Source organism: Bombina bombina, chromosome 5, assembly GCF_027579735.1.
Source record: "Bombina bombina isolate aBomBom1 chromosome 5, aBomBom1.pri, whole genome shotgun sequence".
Taxonomy (NCBI): Eukaryota; Metazoa; Chordata; class Amphibia; order Anura; family Bombinatoridae; genus Bombina; species Bombina bombina.
In genome coordinates, this window is record NC_069503.1 from 1,142,160,694 (window position 1) to 1,142,182,812 (window position 22,119).

The 22,119-nt window shown below is 43.6% G+C and overlaps 1 protein-coding gene across 7 annotated transcripts in view; it reads left to right on the forward strand.

The window, feature by feature from the left end:
• Positions 1 to 22,119, forward strand: part of EEF1D (eukaryotic translation elongation factor 1 delta) — a 53,275-nt gene that overhangs the window by 30,329 nt on the left and 827 nt on the right. For 4 of the 7 annotated variants that reach the window (XM_053715446.1, XM_053715447.1, XM_053715444.1 and 1 more), the window contains 5 exons: positions 2,306 to 2,377; positions 2,954 to 3,047; positions 3,577 to 3,662; positions 4,022 to 4,240; positions 4,982 to 5,176. In XM_053715446.1, the coding sequence (XP_053571421.1) occupies positions 2,306 to 2,377; positions 2,954 to 3,047; positions 3,577 to 3,662; positions 4,022 to 4,240; positions 4,982 to 5,176 (666 nt within the window). The remainder of the gene's footprint in view (positions 1 to 2,305; positions 2,378 to 2,953; positions 3,048 to 3,576; positions 3,663 to 4,021; positions 4,241 to 4,981; positions 5,177 to 22,119) is intronic. The other 3 variants (XM_053715448.1, XM_053715443.1, XM_053715445.1) reach the window with 1 other exon arrangement.

The following is a 22,119-nucleotide window of genomic DNA, read 5'->3' on the forward strand; positions in this document are numbered from 1 at the left end:
CTAAAACCAAGTGGTCTTTTTAACGTTTGTTTCGGAGGGACATTAAATGAATCATTTGTTTTGCATATGAAAGAGCATTATTTAAACCTGTTAAAGTTTTTAATGCAAAGTTAAACTTGTTTTATTTTGAATATGAAGCTTACAGGACATGCATGTTTGTGCACAGTTCAATCCATGCAATAGATTTCTTGTAGCACTTATTGGTGCAGTGACGTGCCCCAAAGAAACGGAAACTTTATTTTATTTTTTTTATGCTCTTTTGTATGCAACAAAGAAAACGAATGTCCCTTTAACGCTTCTTCTGTGTTCTTGCAGATAGGGCAGATAGTCCTTCAGTTTGAGTAGCAACTTGTGAGCAAATAACCAGGGTGGATCAAGATCACTTACTGAAGCCTAATGACTGATACAGTATTTAATTTGATGTCACTTTATTTGTGTGAAGTCGAGCTTCAAGTAAGGTACAGTCTACAGAAAGGAAAATAGGTTTGTATAGAGTTCTTAAAGTGACAGTAAAGTCAGTTTGATTCAGTGTGTGTCTAATTAAACTCTAATTTACTCGTTACTAAATGTGCTTAATTTTTTTTTTTTTTTTTAAATATCCTTTGTTAAAGAGTAAACCCAGGAACGTGCACATATATTTAGCATTCTATGGCAGCAGTGGGTCTGTAACAGGAAGCTGGCCTGCGTGAGCAGTGGGTCTAACAGGAATCCGGTGTGCGGGAGCGGATGGTCTGTAATGGGAAGCATGCCTGCATGAACAGTGGGTCTCTAACAGGATGCCCGCCTGCCGGAGCAGTGGGTCTCTAAACAGGAAGCCGGGGTGCGGGAGCAGATGGTCTGTAAGGGGAAGCCGGGGTGCGGGAGCAGATGGTCTGTAAGGGGAAGCCGGGGTGCGGGAGCAGATGGTCTGTAAGGGGAAGCCGCGGGTGCGGGAGCAGATGGTCTGTAAGGGGAAGCCGCGGGTGCGGGAGCAGATGGTCTGTAAGGGGAAGCCGCGGGTGCGGGAGCAGATGGTCGGTAAGGGGAAGCCGCGGGTGCGGGAGCAGATGGTCTGTAAGGGGAAGCCGCGGGGTGCGGGAGCAGATGGTCTGTAAGGGGAAGCCGCGGGTGCGGGAGCAGATGGTCTGTAAGGGGAAGCCGCGGGAGCAGATGGTCTGTAAGGGGAAGCCGCGGGAGCAGATGGTCTGTAAGGGGAAGCCGCGGGAGCAGATGGTCTGTAAGGGGAAGCCGCGGGAGCAGATGGTCTGTAAGGGGAAGCCGCGGGTGCAGATGGTCTGTAAGGGGAAGCCGCGGGTGCGGGAGCAGATGGTCTGTAAGGGGAAGCCGCGGGTGCGGGAGCAGATGGTCTGTAAGGGGAAGCCGCGGGTGCGGGAGCAGATGGTCTGTAAGGGGAAGCCGCGGGTGCGGGAGCAGATGGTCTGTAAGGGGAAGCCGCGGGAGCAGATGGTCTGTAAGGGGAAGCCGGCCTAGATTTACTCTTTACCAAAATTTGTAATTGTAAATGTGACTTTACTGTTACTTTAAAGTAAAATTCTAGGTGTCTAGTGAAACACGTTAATTAAACTTCTCTCTACTCACTGTGCAGTAAGACGTGCGATACAGTGATACGGTGCTGGAGGGTAAAGCTAGTGTTCTGGTAGGTGCATGACATCAGTAGGCAGTCAGCTGTACACACATTAAAGGGACATACAACCCAAAAAGGTTCTTTCGTGATTCAGATAGAACATACAATTTTAAACAACTTTTCAACTTTTATTCTCAAATGTTCTTGTTATATGTTGAACAGCAGGAAGGTAAGTTCAGGAGCGTGCATGTGTGTTCAGCACTATATGACTGCAGTTATACATTAGCTAGAGCACTATTTCCTGTTATGTAGTGCCCAGACATATGTGCATGCTACCTATCTAGATATCTCTTCACTAAAGAATAACATGAGAACTAAATACATTTGATAGTAGAAGTATATTGGAAACTTTTTTTAAATTGTATTTTCTATCTGAATATTGAGTGAAAATGTTTGGGTTTTGTGCCCCTTTAAAGTGTTTTTATTTTCATCTTAGATTCCCTTAAAACATAAAAACCCTTTTCAGACTGCTTTGCTGATTTCAGGATCCTGGTGTGTAGTTCCAGGTCTATTGTACTGTGTGACGTCCAGTAGTTCCAGGCCTATTGTACTGTGTGACGTCCAGTAGTCTTAACCTTTCTCTGCATGCCGCCTCGCTGTGCTTGCGTCTTGCATGTTGCCTGCTTGCCTTCTGGTTTCATTCTGAACTTTCATAAACAAAAGCATCTCTCCCATTTCTAGCTCAGGACAGTCCTGCATAGTCCTAAAGAAGCTCAACCTGCCCCAGCCCAGAGCCAATCTGAGCTCTGTACTGTAAGTTACTGCTGAGAATTCATGAACAGATCGTCTAAAACTTATAAACTGCTAAATGTATACTTTAGTATCGTTTTTTAGTTGGACTCCTAGTACTTGGCAAAACCAGCAGCTGGAGGGGGCAGAGCTTAGGTTACGCCAGCCGTGCCTTAACCACCAGAAGCCGGCCACTGTCCTTGCTTTTTGCTATGTGGGGTTACTTGGTTGCATTAATTGCTTTTACCTTTCCTGTTTCAGGTTGTCCTCGGGTTTGCAGTTCTTGTATTATAATGTACACATTGCTTAACAGATCCTCCCAGCAGTTTAGGCATTGCCTTATTTTTATATTCTCTAGTAAACTGAATTCCCTCCCCACCAACTGCTTTATTTTCTGCTGCCCACTGTCTTCTCTTCGAGCTATGAGCTGGTGTCTAGCTGGGAAGAGAAGTCAGTTCCTTTGCTAACTTGCTGGTTATCTGCTATACTTGTACCTTATATCTTCATTTCCGCAGCTCCTGGCCATATGGGGTTTGATCCAGAAAATATCACTTGCTGTCCAAACCTTGTTCTTAAATATTCTTTACCCACTTCTTTTAGAGCACAGGATCCACACCCAGCAACAGCGGAGACAACAGCGAGCTCCTCTCACGTGTGGCCAGCCTGGAACAAGAGAACCAGAGTCTGCATAAGGGTGCGTGAGCTCGTACTGAATCTGTCATTTGATGAGATGTTGGCTCTTACAGGGTCTTCAGAGACTTTTGTATAATCTTATAGATGAAAGAAATGTCTATCAATAAGTGATAGGAAGAAAACTATTTGTATCTGAGGCAAATACCGTACTTCTCAAAACATGGTACAGATGTCCAGCCATGAAATAAATCATAACTGCTATAGTTGTAACGTATTGCCCGGAGGTTGGATGGATTTTAATTTGTTTATTGACAAAGTGACAAACCAGTGAATTAAAGGCGGCTGGCAATTGTCCTATTCCTTGCATTAGTCTGATCCAGTGTATTTGTGATTTTATCAATGTCACGCTTATAACGCATATATGTACCAGCACTTGTATCCATATTTATAACTGAATTGTGGTTGTGCGTGTTACTGATTGATGGACTGATGCTATTCATTTACCCCTTCACATTTGTCACAGTATAATCACTGTTCAACTGATTTTATTGCAGTTGTAAAACTAATGTTCCTATTTCTCCTGGTTCTAGTTGTAAAAGACCTTCAGTCAGCCATCGCTAAACTGGAAAACAGAGTGACCATACTAGAGAAATCTGCTACCTCACCAGCTGCAAAGGTAAAGAGAACTGTAGCGGCTCTCGGACACAAGTATAATGCGTTTAGTTTGAGATGAGGTCTGTCAGTTAGTTGTATCCTAAACCAGACTGTTAGGACATAAATGGCTGATAAAGATCCCATATAAAGAGACAAATGAGTCACTTGGTGTTTAATACGAATAACATAAATACTTACAATAAAATGTAATGTTAATGATGGCTGGTTAATAACATAACTAACTGTTTAGCATTAATTTTACATAATTCCATTATTTGTGTATACAAAGTTTGCATCATAGTGTATTTTAGTGTCGCTTGTACTTCAGACTTCTATGTTAAACCTCACATACTCCTACGGCTTATTTATCATACTGTTTAGCCTACTGCTCCAGTAGCGAATGCTAAAGTTACCCCACCTGCTGCTGCCCCTAAAGAAGAAGAGGATGATGACGATATTGACCTATTCGGCAGTGATGATGAGGAAGAGGATGCAGAGGCTGCCAGGATCAAAGAAGAAAGACTGCGTCAGTATGCAGAGAAGAAGTCTAAGAAACCTGGTCTCATTGCCAAGTCCTCCATCTTGCTGGATGTGAAACCGGTAAGAGATTTACCTTTTTATAGACAAGAATGACAAACCAATGCAAGCAAAATCATACAAAAGAAGCAGGTGAATGTAATCATACAGAATAATGTAAACTAGCTGGAAACGCACATTTAATATTGCTCTTTGGCTTGTATAGTCTTAATGTCCTGTAAAAAGATATGACTATTATAAATGTTGTTGTCATTTAAAACCAGACGTACAATAATCCCATGTGTGCAGCTAACGTAGAATTCCTCAGGCTGCAACATAAACACCAGAATTTAGTGCCCCTTGCAGGGTTTGCAGTACCAGCCTAGGTATACACTATGTATAGATCTGGCTCCCCAGGTAATAACCCAAAAATGGTTCCAAAGCTCCCGATTAGTGATAAGTTTATGATGTTTAAAGGGACGATGGAGCACACTGCATTAACAGCGGTAATTAGAGTTTAAATATTAATGTGAATTAGCTGGAAAATACTTAGACCTAAATTGTGCTGTCAAGCTCAAGTGTTTTTGTATTTTAAAAATCGAAACGGTTAGTGAGGATACATCTATTGACCACTCTGGTGTCTTTTTAGTGGCTGTAAAGGAACGACAGGCAAGTCTGAGGGGGCTGAAATAAGCTATTTTAAATGTTTATAAAAAAAAGTGTTTGTATAAAAAAAGTCTAGTCGCACATCAGTTTACTTGGTTTAGGTGTGGGAAGGGTGTGTTTAGGCTGACAAGTTCAATTAAACTCTCCTGGTCTCTGCAGTGGGATGATGAGACAGACATGACAAAGATGGAGGAGTGTGTGAGGTCGGTGCAGATGGACGGGCTCTTGTGGGGATCCTCAAAACTGGTACCGGTTGGTTACGGCATCAAGAAGCTGCAGATCCAGTGTGTGGTGGAGGATGACAAAGTCGGCACAGACATTCTAGAAGAAGAGATCACAAAGTTTGAAGACTATGTAAGTGTTACAGTGTTTTCTTATGAAGCTGAGATTAAGGCTATAGGAATATTACAGGTGTAGATTGTACACAACTGACTTATAAAATCAGCAGAACTGCATATTATCATGCTGTGCTTCAGATCATTGTTCTAATCATAAAACCAGCGCAGGAGCTGCTTAATTTCTCTTGTAAGATGTATCAAGTCCACGGATTCATCCATACTTGTGGGATATTCTCCTTCCCTACAGGAATTGGCAGAGAGAGCACCCACAGCAGAGCTGTCTATATAGCTCCACCCCCCCCCCCCCGTTATTCTCTCTGCCTGCTTAACTGCTAGGAAGGGCAAAGAGGAGTGTGGTGACAAAAATGTCAGTTTTTATTTTCTCAAGCAAAAGTTTATTTTAAATGGTACCGGTGTGTACTATTTACTTTCTGGCAGAAAAGGGATGAAGATTTCTGCAGGGAGGATGATGATTTTAGCACTTTGTAACTAAGATCCACTGCTGTTCTCACAAGGGCTGAAGAGTACAGGAAAACTTCAGTTGGGGGAACAGTTTGCAGGCTAAACTGCATTAAGGTATGTTCAGTCTATATTTTTTCTAGACAGACTGTTATTTCTAGGCTGGCAATATCCCCATGAAGGAAAGGTAAGCTGTATTCAGTAAAAGAGGAATCCAAGCTTGCATAAAGGGCTGTTACTGGTGACACTAATTGGTTTAATTACAAATAAAACGTTTTTTGAGGGACTTTAAGGGGTCTTTGTGGCTTGTTTAAGGGTTATTAACCCACATGGCTAGTTTAAGAAACGCTCTGTGGTGTTTTTTAGGCCCCATAACATCGAGTGAGGTGGGTGGAGCCTATTTTCAGTTGCACAGTTTATTTACATCAGAAGCATCCAGCTACTTCTCCAGAGATTCCTGCTGTATTTGAGGGCTGTAAAGAGGTTTTTTTCCCCACAGGTGCTGAACGTTATTTTACCGGTTTTGACGTTTTTTTCAATCCGGTTTTTACATTAAGGGGTTAATTGTTTATTTGCATAGTTGTGCAAAGTTACTAAGGCTATATGATGCTACTGTAAAAATTTTGTTGTGTTTACTGCTTTTTTTACACTGTTTTGCAGTTTGTGCAGCTTTTTTTCTCTTAAAGGCACAGTACTGTTTTTGTTTAAAGTGTTATTTACTTTGGTTAAAGTGTTTTCCAAGCTTGCTTGTTACATTACTAGCCTGTTTAACATGTCTGACACCAAGGAGAAAGCGTGCCATCTGACGCTTTAGTAGCCGTATCCGATATACCCTCACAATGTTCTGAAGTAGGGGTAAGAGATTTGTTATCTGAGGGAGAGATTTCTGATTCCGGAAAGACGCTCCCTCAGACAGTTTCTGATATGACGGCCTGTAAATTTAAGCTTGAACACCTCCGCTTATTGCTCAAGGAGCTATTAGCTACTCTAGACGATTGTGACCCTATAGTGGTCCCATAGAAATAGTGTAAAATGGACAGATACTTAGAGGTTCCTGTTTACACTGTTTTTCCAGTCCCTAAGAGGATTGTGACTATTGTTACAAAGGAGTGGAATAGACCAGGTATTCCGTTCGCTCCCCCTCCTGTTTTTAAGAAAATGTTTCCCATATCTGACACCATACAGGACTCATGGCAGACTGTTCCTAAGGTGGAGGGAGCTATTTCCACTATTGCTAAGCGTACAACTATACCTATCGAAGACAGTTGTGCTTTCAAAGATCCTATGGATAAAAAATTAGAGGGTCTCCTAAAGAAAATTTTTGTTCATCAAGGATTTCTTCTCCAACCTATTGCATGCATTGTTCCTGTAACTACAGCTGCTTTCTGGTTTGAGGCTCTAGAAGAGGCTCTCCAGGTGGAGACTCCATTAGAGGATGGATAGAATTAAGGCCCTTAAGTTGGCTAATTCTTTCATTACAGATGCCGCTTTCCAAATGGCTAAATTAGCGGCAAAGAATTCAGGTTTTGCCATTTTAGCACGCAGGGCGTTATGGCTGAAGTCCTGGTCTGCTGATGTGTCATCAAAATCTAAATTGTTGAACATCCATTTCAAAGGAAGGACCCTATTCGGGCCTGCACTGAAAGAAATTATATCAGACATCACTGGAGGGAAAGGCCATGCTCTCCCTCAGGATAAAACAAATAAGATGAGGACCAAACAAAATAATTTTCGTTCCTTTCGGAACTTCAAGGGTGGTCCCGCTTCAGCTTCCCCTGCAGCACAAGAGGGGAATTCTGTCGAATCCAAGTCAGTCTGGAGACCTAACCAGGCTTGGAACAAAGGTAAACAGACCAAGAAGCCCGCTGCTGCCACCAAGACAGCATGAAGGGGTAGCCCCCAGGGGGAGATTTCACATTTCTCAATTGTCTGCAAACCAGACAAAGAGAGAGGCGTTCTTGCGCTGTGTAGAAGACCTACATACCATGGGAGTGATTCGCCCAGTTCCAAGAGCGGAACAAGGGCTAGGTTTTTACTCCAACCTGTTTGTGGTTCCCAAAAAAGAGGGAACTTTCAGACCAATCTTGGATCTCAAAATTCTAAACAAATTCCTCAGAGTACCATCATTCAAGATGGGAGACTATTCAGACTATTCTTCCTCTGATCCAGGAGGATCAATATATGACTACCGTGGACTTAAAGGATGCGTATCTACACATCCCTATTCACAGAGATCATCATCGATTCCTCAGATTCACCTTTCTGGACAGGCATTACCAGTTTGTGGCCCTTCCCTTCGGGTTGGCCACGGCTCCCCGAATTTTCATAAAGGTGCTAGGGTCCCCTTTGGCGGTTCTAAGACCGCGGGGTATAGCAGTGGTGCCTTATCTAGACGACCTCTTAATTCAGGCATCGACTTTCCAGCTAGCCAAGTCTCACACAGACATTGTGTTGGCTTTTCTGAGATCTCACGGGTGGAAGGTGAACATAAAAAAAAATAGTTCTCTTGTCCCTCTCACAAGAGTTTCCTTCCTAGGGACTCTGATACTCGGTAGAAATGAAAATATTTCTGACGGAGGTCAGAAAATCAAAACTTTTAATCACTTGCTGAGCTCTTCATTCCATTCCTCGGCCATCAGTGGCTCAGTGTATGGAGGTAATCTGACTTATGGTAGCGGCAATGGACATAGTTCCTTATGCCCGCCTACACCTCAGACCACTGCAACTATGCATGCTTAAACAGTGGAATGGGGATTATGCAGATATATCTCCTCAACTGCATCTGGACTAAGAGACCAGAGATTCTCTTCTCTGGTGGTTGTCTCAGGACCACCTGTCTCAGGGAATATGTTTCTGCAGGCCAGAGTGGCTCATAGTAATGACAGATGCTAGGCTGGGGTGCAGTCTGGAAATCCCTGAAAGCACAGGGCTTATGGTCTCGGGAGGAATCTCTCCTCCCGATAAACATTCTAGTACTGAGAGCGATATTCAATGCGCTTCAGGCGTGGCCTCAGCTAGCTGTGGCCAAATTCATCAGATTTCAGTCGGACAACGTCACGACTGTAGCCTATATCAATCATCAAGGAGGAACACAGATTTCTCTTTTCGATGATGGAGGTAACCAAAATTATCCGATGGGCGGAGGATCACTCTTGCCATCTCTCAGGAATCCATATCCCAGGGGTAGATAACTGGGAGGCGGATTTCCTAAGTCGACAGACTTTTCATCCGGGGGTAGTGGGAGCTCCATCCGGAGGTACTTGCCCAACTGACTCGGCTATGGGGCACACCAGAATTGGATCTGATGGCGTCCAGGCAGAACGCCAAACTTCCGCGTTACGGGTCCAGGTCCCGGGATCCCCAGGCGGAACTGATAGATGCTCTAGCAGTGCCCTGGTCCTTCAATCTGGCTTATGTATTTCCACTGTTTCCTCTCCTCCCACGTCTGGTTGCAAGAATCAAGCAGGAGAGAGCTTCGGTGATTCTGATAGCGCCTGCGTGGCCACGCAGGACTTGGTATGCAGACCTGGTGGACATGTCATCTGTTCCACCGTGACTCTGCCAATGAGGCAGGACCTTCTAATCCAAGGTCTGTTCAATCATCCAAATCTAATTTCTCTGCGTCTGACTGCTTGGAGATTGAAAGCCTGATTCTATCAAAGCGTGGTTTCTCTGAGTCGGTCATTGATACCCTGATTCAGGCTAGAAAGCCTGTCACCAGGAAAATCTATCATAAGATTTGGCGCAAATATCTTTGTTGGTGTGAATCCAAGGGTTACTCATGGAGTAAGATTAGGATTCCTAGAATTTTGTCTTTTCTCCAAGAAGGATTGGAGAATGGATTATCAGCTAGTTCCTTAAAAGGACAAATCTGTTTCGTCTATTCTTTTACACAAACGTCTGGCAGATTACCCAGACGTTCAAGCGTTTAGTCAGGCCTTGGTCAGGATCAAGCCTGTATTTAAACCTGTTGCCCCGCCATGGAGCCTAACCTTGGTTCTTCAAGGGGTTCCGTTTGAACCTATGCATTCCATAGATATAAAGCTTCTATCTTGGAAAGTTTTTTTGTTTTTAGTAGCTATCTCTTCGGCTCGAAGAGTTTCCGAGTTATCTGCTTTACAGTGTGACTCATCTTATCTTATTTTCCATGCAGATAAGGTGGATTTACGTACCAAACCTGGATTCCTTCCTAAGGTTGTTTCTAATAGGAATATCAATCAGGAAATTGTTGTTCCTTCGCTGTGTCCTAATCCTTCTTCAAAGAAGGAATGTCTGTTGCACAATCTTGATGTGGTTCGTGCTTTAAAGTTCTACTTACAAGCAACCAAAGATTTCCGTCAAACATCTTCATTGTTTGTTGTCTATTCTGGTAAGCGGAGAGGTCAAAAGGCTGCGGCTACCTTTCTTTTTGGCTGCAAAGCATCATCCGTATGGCTTATGAGACTGCTGGCCAGCAGCCTCCTGAAAGAATTACTGCTTATTCTACTAGAGCAGTGGCTTCCACATGGGCTTTTAAAAATGAGGCTTCTGTTGAACAGATTTGTAAGGCGGCGACTTGGTCTTCGCTTCATACTTTTTCCAAATTTTCCAAATTCGATTCTTTTGCTTCTTCGGAGGCTATTTCTCCAACATTGGTGTGTCCGGTCCACGGCGTCATCCATTACTTGTGGGATATTCTCCTCCCCTACAGGGAAAGGCAAGGAGAGCACACAGCAAGAGCTGTCCATATAGCTCCCCCTCTGGCTCCGCCCCCCAGTCATTCTCCTTGCCGCTCTGAACAAGTAGCATCTCCATGGGGATGGTGAGGAGTTTGTGGTGTTAGTTGTAGTTTTTTATTTCTTCTATCAAGACTTTGTTATTTTAAAATAGTGCTGGTATGTACTATTTACTCTGAAACAGAAAGAGATGAAGAGTTCTGTTTAAAAGAGGAGTATGATTTTAGCAGCAGTAACTAAAATCAATTGCTGTTCCCACACAGGACTGTTGAGATGAGAGAACTTCAGTTGGGGGGAACAGTTTGCAGACTTTTCTGCTCAAGGTATGACTAGCCATTTTCTAACAAGACTGTGTAATGCTGGAAGGCTGTCATTTTTCCCTCATGGGGATCGGTAAGCCATTTTCTTAGACTTAGAAAGAATAAAGGGCTTATTATGGGCTATTAACTGGTGGACACTCTTAAGGGCTAAATCGATTGTTTATTTAAGTTTTTATTTAAAGTTTGAAGTGGATTTCACACTTTTATTATTTGGGGAACGTTTTTTTATCACCAGGCACTAGTTAAGACACCTTCCCAGTCAGGAAGGGCCTTTCACTGTATTAGGCAGAGCCTCATTTTCGCGCCATTATTGCACAGTTTCTTTTAAGTACAGTGCATGCAGATGCATGTGAGAGGGTCTGGTGTCCACTGAAAAAGTTCCTAGAAGGCTTGAAATACCCCCCTGGGATAGTTGAAGTCGCAACAAAGGCTGTGGCTGGGACTGTAGTGGGGTTAAAATTGCAAACAGCTTGAAAATTGGGGTGCAATACTTTGAATGCATTAAGACACTGTGGTGAAAATTTGGTAAAGATTGGACAATTCCTTCATAGTTTTTCACATATTCAGTAATAAAGTGTGCCCTGTTTAACATTTAAAGAGACAGTAACGGTTTTGTTTTAAAACGGTTTTTGTGATTTATTAACCAGTTTAAGCCTGTTTAACATGTCTGTACCTTCTGATAGATCATGTTCTGTATGTATGGAAGCCAATGTGGTTCCCCCTTCAAATATATGTGATAATTGTGCCATAGCGTCCAAACACAGTAAGGACAGTATTGTCACAAATAGTAAGGTTGCCCAGGATGATTCCTCAGATGAAGGAAGTAGAGAGAGTTCTACATCTTCTCCTTCTGTGTCTATACCAGTTATGCCCGCGCAGGCGACCCCTAGTACTTCTAGCGCGCCAATGCTTGTTACTATGCAACAATTGACGGCAGTAATGGATAACTCCATAGCTAATATTTTATCCAAAATGCCAGCATTTCAGAGAAAGCGCGATTGCTCTGTTTTAAACACTGTAGAGCAGGAGGGCGCTGATGATAATTTTTCTGTCATACCCTCACACCAGTCTGAAGTGGCAGTGAGGGAGGGTTTCTCAGATGGAGAAATTTCTGATACAGGAAGAATTTCTCAGCAGGCAGAACCTGATGTTGTGACATTTAAATTTAAATCAGAGCATCTCCGCGCATTACTTAAGGAGGTGCTATCTACTCTGGATGATTGTGACAAACTTGTGCAAGATGGACAAGTTCCTAGAGGTCCCGGTGCACCCTGATGCCTTTCCGATACCTAAACGGGTGGCGGACATAGTGAATAAGGAGTGGGAGAAGCCAGGCATACCTTTTTGTCCCTCCTCCTATATTTAAGAAATTGTTCCCTATGGTCGACCCCAGGAAGGACATATGGCAAACAGTCCCTAAGGTCGAGGGGGCGGTTTCTACACTAGCCAAACGCACAACCATTCCCATTGAGGACAATTGTGTTTTCAAAGATCCTATGGATAAAAAATTGGAGGGTTTGCTTAAATAGATTTTTGTACAGCAAGGTTACCTCCTTCAACCTATTTCGTGCATTATTCCTGTCACTACAGCGGCGTGGTTCTGGTTCGAGGAACTGGAAAAGTCGCTCAGTAGGTTGACTCAGTATGAGGAAGTCATGGACAGAATTCACGCACTTAAGTTAGCTAATTCCTTTATTTTAGGCGCCGCTTTGCAGTTAGCGAGATTAGCGGCGAAAAATTCAGGGTTTGCAATTGTGGCGCGCAGAGCGCTCTGGCTAAAGTCTTGTTCGGCGGATGTATCTTCCAAGACAAAATTGCTTAATATCCCTTTCAAAGGTAAGACCCTTTTTGGGCCAGAATTGAAAGAAATTATTTCAGACATCACTGTGGGAAAGGGCCATGCCCTCCCACAGGATAGGCCTTTCAAGGCTAAGAATAAGTCCAATTTTCGTTCCTTTCGCAATTTCAGGAACGGACCGGCTTCTAACTCGGCAGCCTCTAGACAAGAGGGTAGCGCTTCCCAGACTAAACCAGCTTGGAAACCAATGCAAGGCTGGAATAAGGGTAAACAGGCCAAGAAGCCTGCTGCTGCTACCAAGACAGCATGAAGGGGTAGCCCCCGATCCGGGACCGGATCTAGTAGGGGACAGACTCTCTCTCTTTGCTCAGACTTGGGCAAGAGATGTTCAGGATCCCTGGACACTAGAAATAGTCTCTCAGGGTTATCTTCTAGAATTCAAGGAACTACCCCCAAGGGGTAGGTTCCACATTTCTCACTTATCTTCAAACCAAATAAGTAGACAGGCATTCTTACATTGTGTAGATGACCTGTTAAAGATGGGAGTGATACACCCAGTTCCAACTGTGGAACAAGGTCAGGGGTTTTTACTCAAATCTGTTTGTAGTTCCCAAAGAAGAGGGAACTTTCAGACCAATTCTGGATTTAAAAATTCTAAACAAATTTCTCAGAGTTCCATCGTTCAAAATGGAAACCATTCGAACAATTTTACCTACAATCCAGGAGGGTCAATATATGACTACCGTGGATTTAAAGGATGCGTATCTACATATACCTATCCACAAAGATCATCATCAGTTCCTAAGGTTCGCCTTTCTGGACAAACATTATCAGTTCGTGGCTCTCCCATTCGGACTAGCCACTGCTCCCAGAATTTTCACAAAGGTGCTCGGGTCCCTTCTAGCGGTTCTAAGACCAAGGGGCATTGCAGTGGCACCTTATCTGGACGACATTCTAATTAAAACGTCGTCTCTTTCCAAGGCAAAGGCTCATACAGACTTTGTTCTAGCCTTTCTCAGATCTCACGGGTGGAAGGTGAATGTAGAAAAGAGTTCCCTGTCTCCGTCGACAAGAGTTCCCTTTTTGGGAACAATAATAGATTCCTTTGAAATGAAGATCTTCCTGACAGAAGTCAGAAAGTCAAAGCTTCTAAACGCTTGTCAAGTTCTTCTCTCTATTCTGCAGCCTTCCATAGCTCAGTGCATGGAAATAGTAGGGTTGATGGTTGCAGCAATGGACATAGTTCCTTTTGCTCGAATTCATCTAAGACCATTACAACTGTGCATGCTCCAGTAGACAGGATCACCTGTCTCAGGGAATGAGTTTCTGCAGACCAAAGTGGGTCATTGTCACGACCGACGCCAGTCTATCAGGCTGGGGCGCGGTCTGGGATTCCCTGAAAACTCAGGGTTTATGGTCTCGGGAAGAGTCTCTTCTCCCGATCAACATCCTGGAACTGAGAGCGATATTCAATGCTCTCCGGGCTTGGCCTCATCTAGCGAAGGCCGGATACATAAGATTCCAGTCAGATAACATGACAACTGTAGCTTACATCAACCATCAGGGAGGAACAAGGAGTTCCTTGGCGATGAGAGAGGTATCCAAGATCATCAAATGGGAGGATCACTCCTGCCACCTATCTGCAATCCACATCCCAGGAGTAGACAACTGGGAGGCGGATTATCTGAGTCAGATTTTCTATCCGGGGGAGTGGGAACTCCACCCGGAGGTGTTTGCCCAGTTGACTCAATTATTCCAGACATGGATCTGATGGCGTCTCGTCAGAACTTCAAGGTTCCTTGCTACGGGTCCAGATCCAGGGATCCCAAGGCCACTCTAGTGGATGCATTAGTGGCGCCTTGGTCGTTCAACCTAGCTTATGCGTTTCCACCGTTCCCTCTCCTTCCCAGGCTTGTAGCCAGGATCAGTGATTCTGATAGCTCCTGCGTGGCCGCGCAGGACTTGGTATGCAGACCTGGTGAATATGTCATCGGCTCCACCATGGAAGCTACCTTTGAGACAGGATCTTCTAGTACAAGGTCCATTCGAACATCCAAATCTAATTTCTCTGCACCCGACTGCTTGGAAATTGAACGTTTGATTTTATCCAAGCGTGGGTTTTCAGATTCAGTGATCCAGAAAACCTGTGTCTAGAAAGATTTACCATAAAATATGGAAAAGATATATCTGTTGGTGGGAATCCAAGGGATTCTCCTGGAGTAAGATTAAAATTCCTAAGATCCTCTCCTTTCTCCAAGAAGGTTTGGATAAGGGATTGTCAGCGAGTTCTCTAAAAGGACAGATTTCTGCTTTATCTGTCTTGTTATACAAACGACTGGCAGCTGTGCCAGAGGTACAAGCTTTTGTACAGGCTTTGGTCAGAATCAAACCTGTTTACAGACCCTTGACTCCTCCTTGGAGTCTAAATTTAGTTCTTTCAGTTCTTCAGGGGGTTCCGTTTGAACCCTTACATTCCATAGATATCAAGTTGCTTTCTTGGAAAGTTCTGTTTTTGGTTGCTATTTCTTCTGCTAGAAGAGTTTCTGAATTATCTGCTTTGCAGTGTGATCCACCCTATCTGGTGTTCCATTCAGATAAGGTTATTTTGCGTACCAAGCCTGGTTTTCTTCCAAAAGTCGTTTCCAACAAGAATATTAACCAGGAAATAGTTGTTCCTTCTCTGTGCCCGAATCCAGTTTCAAAGAAGGAACGTTTGTTACACAATTTAGATGTAGTCCGTGCTTTAAAGTTCTATTTAGAAGCAACAAAGAATTTTAGACAAACCTCATCCTTGTTTGTCGTTTACTCTGGTAAGAGGAGAGGACAAAAAGGTATTGCTACCTCTTTCTTTCTGGCTGAAAAGCATTATCCGATTGGCTTATGAGACTGCCGGACGGCAGCCTCCTGAACGAATCACAGCTCACTCCACTAGGGCTGTGGCTTCCACATGGGCCTTCAAGAACGAGGCTTCTGTTATTCAGATATGTAAGGCAGCGACTTGGTCTTCTCTGCACACTTTTGCCGAATTTTACAAATTTGATATTTTTGCTTCTTCGGAGGCTGTTTTTGGGAGACAGGTTTTGCAAGCCGTGGTGCCTTCTGTTTAGGTAACCTGATTTGCTCCCTCCCTTCATCCGTGTCCTAAAGCTTTGGTATTGGTTCCCACAAGTAATGGATGACGCCGTGGACCGGACACACCAATGTTGGAGAAAACAGAATTTATGCTTACCTGATAAATTACTTTCTCCAACGGTGTATCCGGTCCACGGCCCGCCCTGGTTTTTTAATCAGGTTTGAAAATGTTTTCTTTTTCTTTATACACTACAGTCACCACAGCACCCTATAGTTTCTCCTTTTTCTCCTAACCGTTGGTCGAATGACTGGGGGGCGGAGCCAGAGGGGGAGCTATATGGACAGCTCTTGCTGTGTGCTCTCCTTGCCTTTCCCTGTAGGGGAGGAGAATATCCCACAAGTAATGGATGACGCCGTGGACCGGACACACCGTTGGAGAAAGTAATTTATCAGGTAAGCATAAATTCTGTTTTTTGGGGGAGAGGTTCTACAAGCAGTGGTGCCTTCCGTTTAAGGAACCCGTCTTGTCCCTCCCTTCATCCGTGTCCTAAAGCTTTGGTATTGGTATCCCACAAATATGGATGAATCTGTGGACTCAATACATCTTACAAGAGAAAACAGAATTTATGCTTACCTGATAAATTTATTTCTCTTGTGATGTATCAAGTCCACGGCCCGCCCTGTCTATTTAAGATAGGTAGTATATTTTTATTTAAAAAACTTCAGTCACCACTGCACCCTATAGTTTCTCCTTTTTTTTTTTCCCTAGCCTTTGGTCGAATGACTGGGGGGTGGAGCTAAGGGAGGAGCTATATAGACAGCTCTGTTGTGGGTGCTCTCTCTGCCACTTCCTGTAGGGAAGGAGAATATCCCACAAGTATGGATGAATCCATGGACTCGATACTTCACAAGAGAGAAATTTATCAGGTAAGCATAAACTGTTTTTTCTATATCATGTACTACATATATAGTATCACGCAAGTGATTATCAGATTTGTAGAACACGTAATACATTAGTTTTTCTTTTTTAAGACACGATGAGTCCACAGATCATCTTAATTACTAATGGGATATTCACCTCCTGGTCAGCAGGAGGAGTCAAAGAGCACCACAGCAGAGCTGTTAAATAGCTCCTCCCCTCCCACCCCAGTCATTCTCTTTGCCTACGTTAGTGATAGGAAGAGGTAATGTGAGGCGTTAGATTAGATTCTTTAATCAAGGGTTTATTATTTTTAAAGTAGTGCCAGAGAGTGCTGCTTTGTTCTAGGGTGTAGCCGTAGTCTATATCGGTCTCTTCAGTAGAGCTATTGGTGGCTTTAGAGCAATGGGAACTGGTGGGACATAATTCTTACTGCGCTTCCCATAGATTTATGTTGCCCTTCTCCTGATAGCCTAAGCAATACTTAACTCAGGCTTTATCATCTTCCACAGGGCTATGGGAGGGAGAGGACCTCCTAAACCTGCTGAGCTGCCCTGCTGTCAGACAGAATATAAAGGTAAGTGCTAACTTTTTATTCTGGGTCTGAAGCACACTTAAGGATTCAGGACAGAGGAAGTATAGCATTTTACTGGGACATATATCTCCTATATACAGCTTTAGGAGGATTTTCTGACAGCATGTTTATAGCAGGCACTGGGGCTGAGGAGCGTGGCTTTTTGGGGGGCACTTGAACCGAGTGGATACCATGAGAGGATATGCCCTGTGGCAGTGAGGGCTAAACCACTTAAAATATTGTCTTTATGTTTTTATGGGCTGGCTCAGTTCAGTTGTATAAACCGTTTGTGTTGTGCACATTTTGTACCTTTCACTGGTATTGCAATTTGCCCCCAGGTTCAGAGAGGGTTTCAGTGACATCTCCCGGTAGTCTATTTCTAATATAATGATGGCGACCGGGAGAGCGTGTATATTACACCCACGAAGGGCGGGGTTTCGTTTTGGCGCAGTTTTTTTCAGCAGCACATATTTCTATCTTTTTTACTATGCTGCAGTCTCTGGGATGTGAGTATCACGCCCACAAAGGGTGGTGCTATGTTTGGGGCCTTCTTAGCCTGCACTTGCTCTTCCGTTCAATCGGAGTTAGAACGGTTTCTGGGAAAGGTCCTTATTGCTTACTAGCTAAGCAATCTGTATTTTATCCCAGGTCGGTTTGGATAGCGCTACTGCTGTGCTCCGGACCTGTTTACAATCTGTCATGTCTTAATATTTAAAAAAAAAAAAAATGGTACATGACGTTTTAAGGTTGTATGAGCATTAGGAAGAAAGCCTTGGCAAGTTACCCGAGTTTTCAGTAGTAGTTCCTCTGTTTGTGTGCTAGTCTAAGCACTTCTCTGCACACAAGGATAAAAAGGTTACTGTTTAAAATTTAAAGGGACAGTGACGTTTTTATCTGTTAATCTTAATTGAAATAATTTCACTGTTTTTGTTTAATCCATCCTTTGTGTTGTAGGATGGAACAAGAACACACAAAAAATGAGTTACTTTTGAATTTTAAAGAAACAGTAACGTTTGTCAATTTAAAAAAAAAAATCTGTTTTTTCTGAACCTTCTCCTACTATGGGAGTCTGACTATGGTCACAAAATGTTATGGCCCACATGCAGTGCCCTGCGTTTCCTCTAACATTCCGTTTGGAATTACTTTGCATTTCATACATATGTTTTACCACGAGGTAGAATACATTACTAGAGGAATTAATTTCAATCAGTTAGGGTGATTGATTTAATAGTTGCTATACCAGCCGTTTCTTCCCTGTTAACGAAAAGAGGAAGATACTTCGGGATTATCAGAGAGAATTTTCAGGCTCAGATGGAATAATATCTTTATTTGATCCTGAGGTTATTTTTATCATTTTTTTAGCTTGATTACCTCCATTTGTTACTTTAGGAGGTTTTAGCTACCCTGGGTGACTCGGACACCAGTGGTGTTATCTAGTGTACCCAGTTAGTTATTAAGAAATGGAAGGAACCGCATTCCTTATAATTAAGAGATTTTCCATAGTCTGCTTAACTATGGAGGCTGGAAAAGCATTCTCTAAGGTGGAAGGAGTAGTTTCCAGCTTGGCTAAGAGAACTACGATTTCCTTAGAAGATAGTTCGGTTTGAAGGTCCTATGGATAAGAAGTAGAAGGGGACGTACACCAGGGTTTATAATGGCAACCAGCTGTGTACTTTGCTACCGCCACTTGTGCAATGGCATATGGGTCTGATGCCTTTTCTGATGCCAAGTCAGAATCTCCCCTGGATAAGGACCCAGGATAGGATGAAAGCCTTTGAGTTGGCTATTTCCTGTATTTCAATTTTTTTCCCTTCAAGTTATCATTCTGGGAGCATAGGTTTCAGGGTTTTCTGTTCCAGCTCCGAGTCTTATGGTTAGAGCCTTGTTCTACAGAGACGCAGCTTGAAGGATATGCCACCAATCCGGGACCAGATCTTGTAGAGGGCAGAATTCCGTCTTCGCTCAGATTTGGGTTTGAGATGTTCAGGATACCTGGGCAATAGAAATTAGTGCCCCAGGGACACAAGTCAGAGTTCAGAGTTTTTCCTCCCAGAGGCGGGTTTCTGTTTTCAAGCTTACCTGCAGAGAAGAGGAGAGGCATCCTTACCCTGGGTGGGAGATCTCTCAGTCCTGGGAGTGATTGTTCCAGTTCTACTATGGGTACTGTTTTTTTTTGTTTTTTGTCCCAATCGGTCTGGGGTTTCCAAAAAGAAGAGGGACCCTTCAGACCACTTTTAGATCTCAAGAGTCTAAACAAATTTTTTAGTGTACCGTCCTTCAAGATGGAAACTATTAGTTCTTTTCTTCCTTGATCCGAGAGGGTCAATTTATGACAACAGTGGATTTAAAGAACGCGTATTTTCATATGCCATGATCAGGAATCGCCTCAAGATTCTAGGGTTGGCCTTTCTGGGCAATGCTTCCAGTTCGTGGCTCTTCCTTTCGGTCTTGCCACAGCCCTTAGATTTTTTTTTTTTTTCAAGAGCTCTGGGATCTCTGTTGGCGGTGCTTCAGTTTCGGGGCATTTCGGTGGCTTTCTATCTGGACGACAGTTCAGGAGCCATCCTTCCAGCAAGTTAAGATGTCACATAGAGATGGTGTTCTCCTAACCGCGATCTCACGGGTGGAGGGCAAATTTGGAATGGAGTTCCTCAGTCCCATTTACAAGGGTAACTTCTGAGGAACCTTAATAGATTCCGTATCAAGGAAGATTTTTCTGACAGGATGTCAGGAAATCAGAGTATCAATACTTGTCTAGTCCTTCAATCCATTCCTCGTTCGGGCTGATGGTGGCGGCAACAGTTTCTCTGGCATAGCTTAGTGGCTAGCACAGCTGCTTGGAAAGCAGCAGGTTGAGAGTTCAAGTCCACCCCAGGTGCTGGTACTTTGTATTGTACCATGTATGGCTGTCCTTGGCAGTAAGGAGGCTTGTGTTCAACTTAAAAAAAAAAAAGAAAAGAAAAACGCTCTCTTTGCATGGGATTTAAAAAAAAAAAAATCATCCCATTTGCTCGGTTTCATCTCAGATCTCTGCATTTAAGTATGCTCTGGCAATGGATCAGAGATTATACAGATTTGTCTCCTCGATGGAGCAGGAGACAAGGGATTCTTTTTCAATGGTTGTCTCTGGATCATATTTCCCAGGGAATCTGCTTTCGCAGACCATCTTGGTGTGGGACAATAGACGACAGCCTTCTTGGGTGGGGAGCAGTCTGGGGCTCCTTAAGGACATGGGGGTTGGACTCAGCATGAGTCTGTTCTCCTATTCGCTTTCTGGAGCGGAATGCGATCTCCATTTCCAATTTATCAGGTTCCAGTTGATCAACATGACGTCAGCATCTTACCTCATTCATCAGGGAAGAACGAGAAATTCCTTAACGATGACTGAGGCATCCAAAATAATCCTATGGACGGAGGCCCATTCTTGCTGTCTGTCGACGATCCACATCCCAGGGGTGGACATCTGGGAGGCGGTTTTCCTGAGCAGGCAGAATTTTCATCCGGGGGAATGGGAACTCCATCCGGAAGTGTTTTTCAGTCTGATTTTCAAGTGAGTTCAGCCGGAATTAGATCTCATGACATTGTGACAGACTGTCAATCTCCCGTTATACGGGTCAAGATCCAGGGACCCCCAGGCGGAACTAATGTTTCCGGAAGCCCTTGGACCTTCAATCTCGCATACCTGTTTTCCTCTGGTTGCTCTTCTTCGAGAATTTGCTCGAATTACACAGGACCCCGGTGATCCTCTTAACACAGGCCTGGCTTCACAGGATTTGGTATGCAGATCTGGCGGAGATGACATCTCTACCACCTTGGACTCCCGTTGCGGAAGGACCTTCTGATTGAGGGGCCCTTCCTTCATCCAAATCTAGTTTCTTTGAAGCTGACTCCTTGGAGATTGAATGTTTGTTCTATAAAGTCTATGATTCAGGCTAGTAAACCTGTAACTAGAAGAATTTACAATAAGATTTGCCGGAAATATCCTTTCTGGTGTGAATCCAAGGGCTACTCGTGGAGTAGAGTTAGGATTCATAGGATTTTTTCTTTTCTCCAAGAAGGTTTGGAGAGAGGTTTTTCGACGAGTTCCCTAAAGGGTCAAATCTTGGCATTATCTGTTTTTGTTTTGTTACACAAACGTCTGGCAGATATTCCAGATGTACAATCTTTTTGTCAGGCCTTGGTCAGGATCAGGCCTGGGTTTAAACCAGTTACTCATTCATGGAGTATTAATTTAGTTCTCAATGTTCTTCATGGGGCTCTGTTTGAGCCTATGCATTCCTTAGATATTAACCCCTTGAGTGCTAACGACGGCTCTGAGCCGTCGCAGAGTTTCCCACTCTGGTGCTAACGACGGCTCAGAGCTGTCGCTAGCACTCTCCCACATTGAGGGAGATATGGGGGCTCCCACCCGCTCCTACCCCGGCGATCGGGCCTGCATAGTGACAGGCATCGCCGGGGCTTCGCGTTTTGCACGGTGACGTCACGCGCGATGTCACCGTGCAACTTCATTAACAATTCACAATACAAAATATAAGGAAAGGGGGCATGCTGCTTAGACGCCTGTATCTCAGGCATCTAAGCAGCTACAGATCCCCAAGACCCAACGTTGGAAAGGTAATCACCTAACCTTTCCAATGGTGTAAGTCTTGGGGATCTGAAAAAAAAATATAAAAGTGAGATTTTTTTTTTTCAAAAAATAAAAATTAAAAAAAAACTTCAATCACCTTAGCACCCAGGTGGGAAAGTGCTTAGCACTCAAAGGGTTGTTATCTTGGAAGTTTTTCTTTCTTGTGATTATTTCTTCTACTCGGAGAGTGTCAGTACTCTCGGCATTGCAGCATGAGTTTCCTTATCTTATTCTCCATGCGGATAAGGTAGTCTTGCATACCAAATTAGGATTTCTTCCTAAGGTGGTTTCTAATCCGGAACATTAATTAGGACATTGTTTGGCCTTGCTTGTGTCCTAATCCTTCTAAGAAGGAAAGTCTTTTGCAAAATTTGGACGTGGTCGCTTTATAGTTTTACCTGCACGACTAAAGACTTCTGTTAGTCTTCTTTGTGGTTTTCTCAGGAATACGCAAGGGACAGAAAGCTAAGGCTAC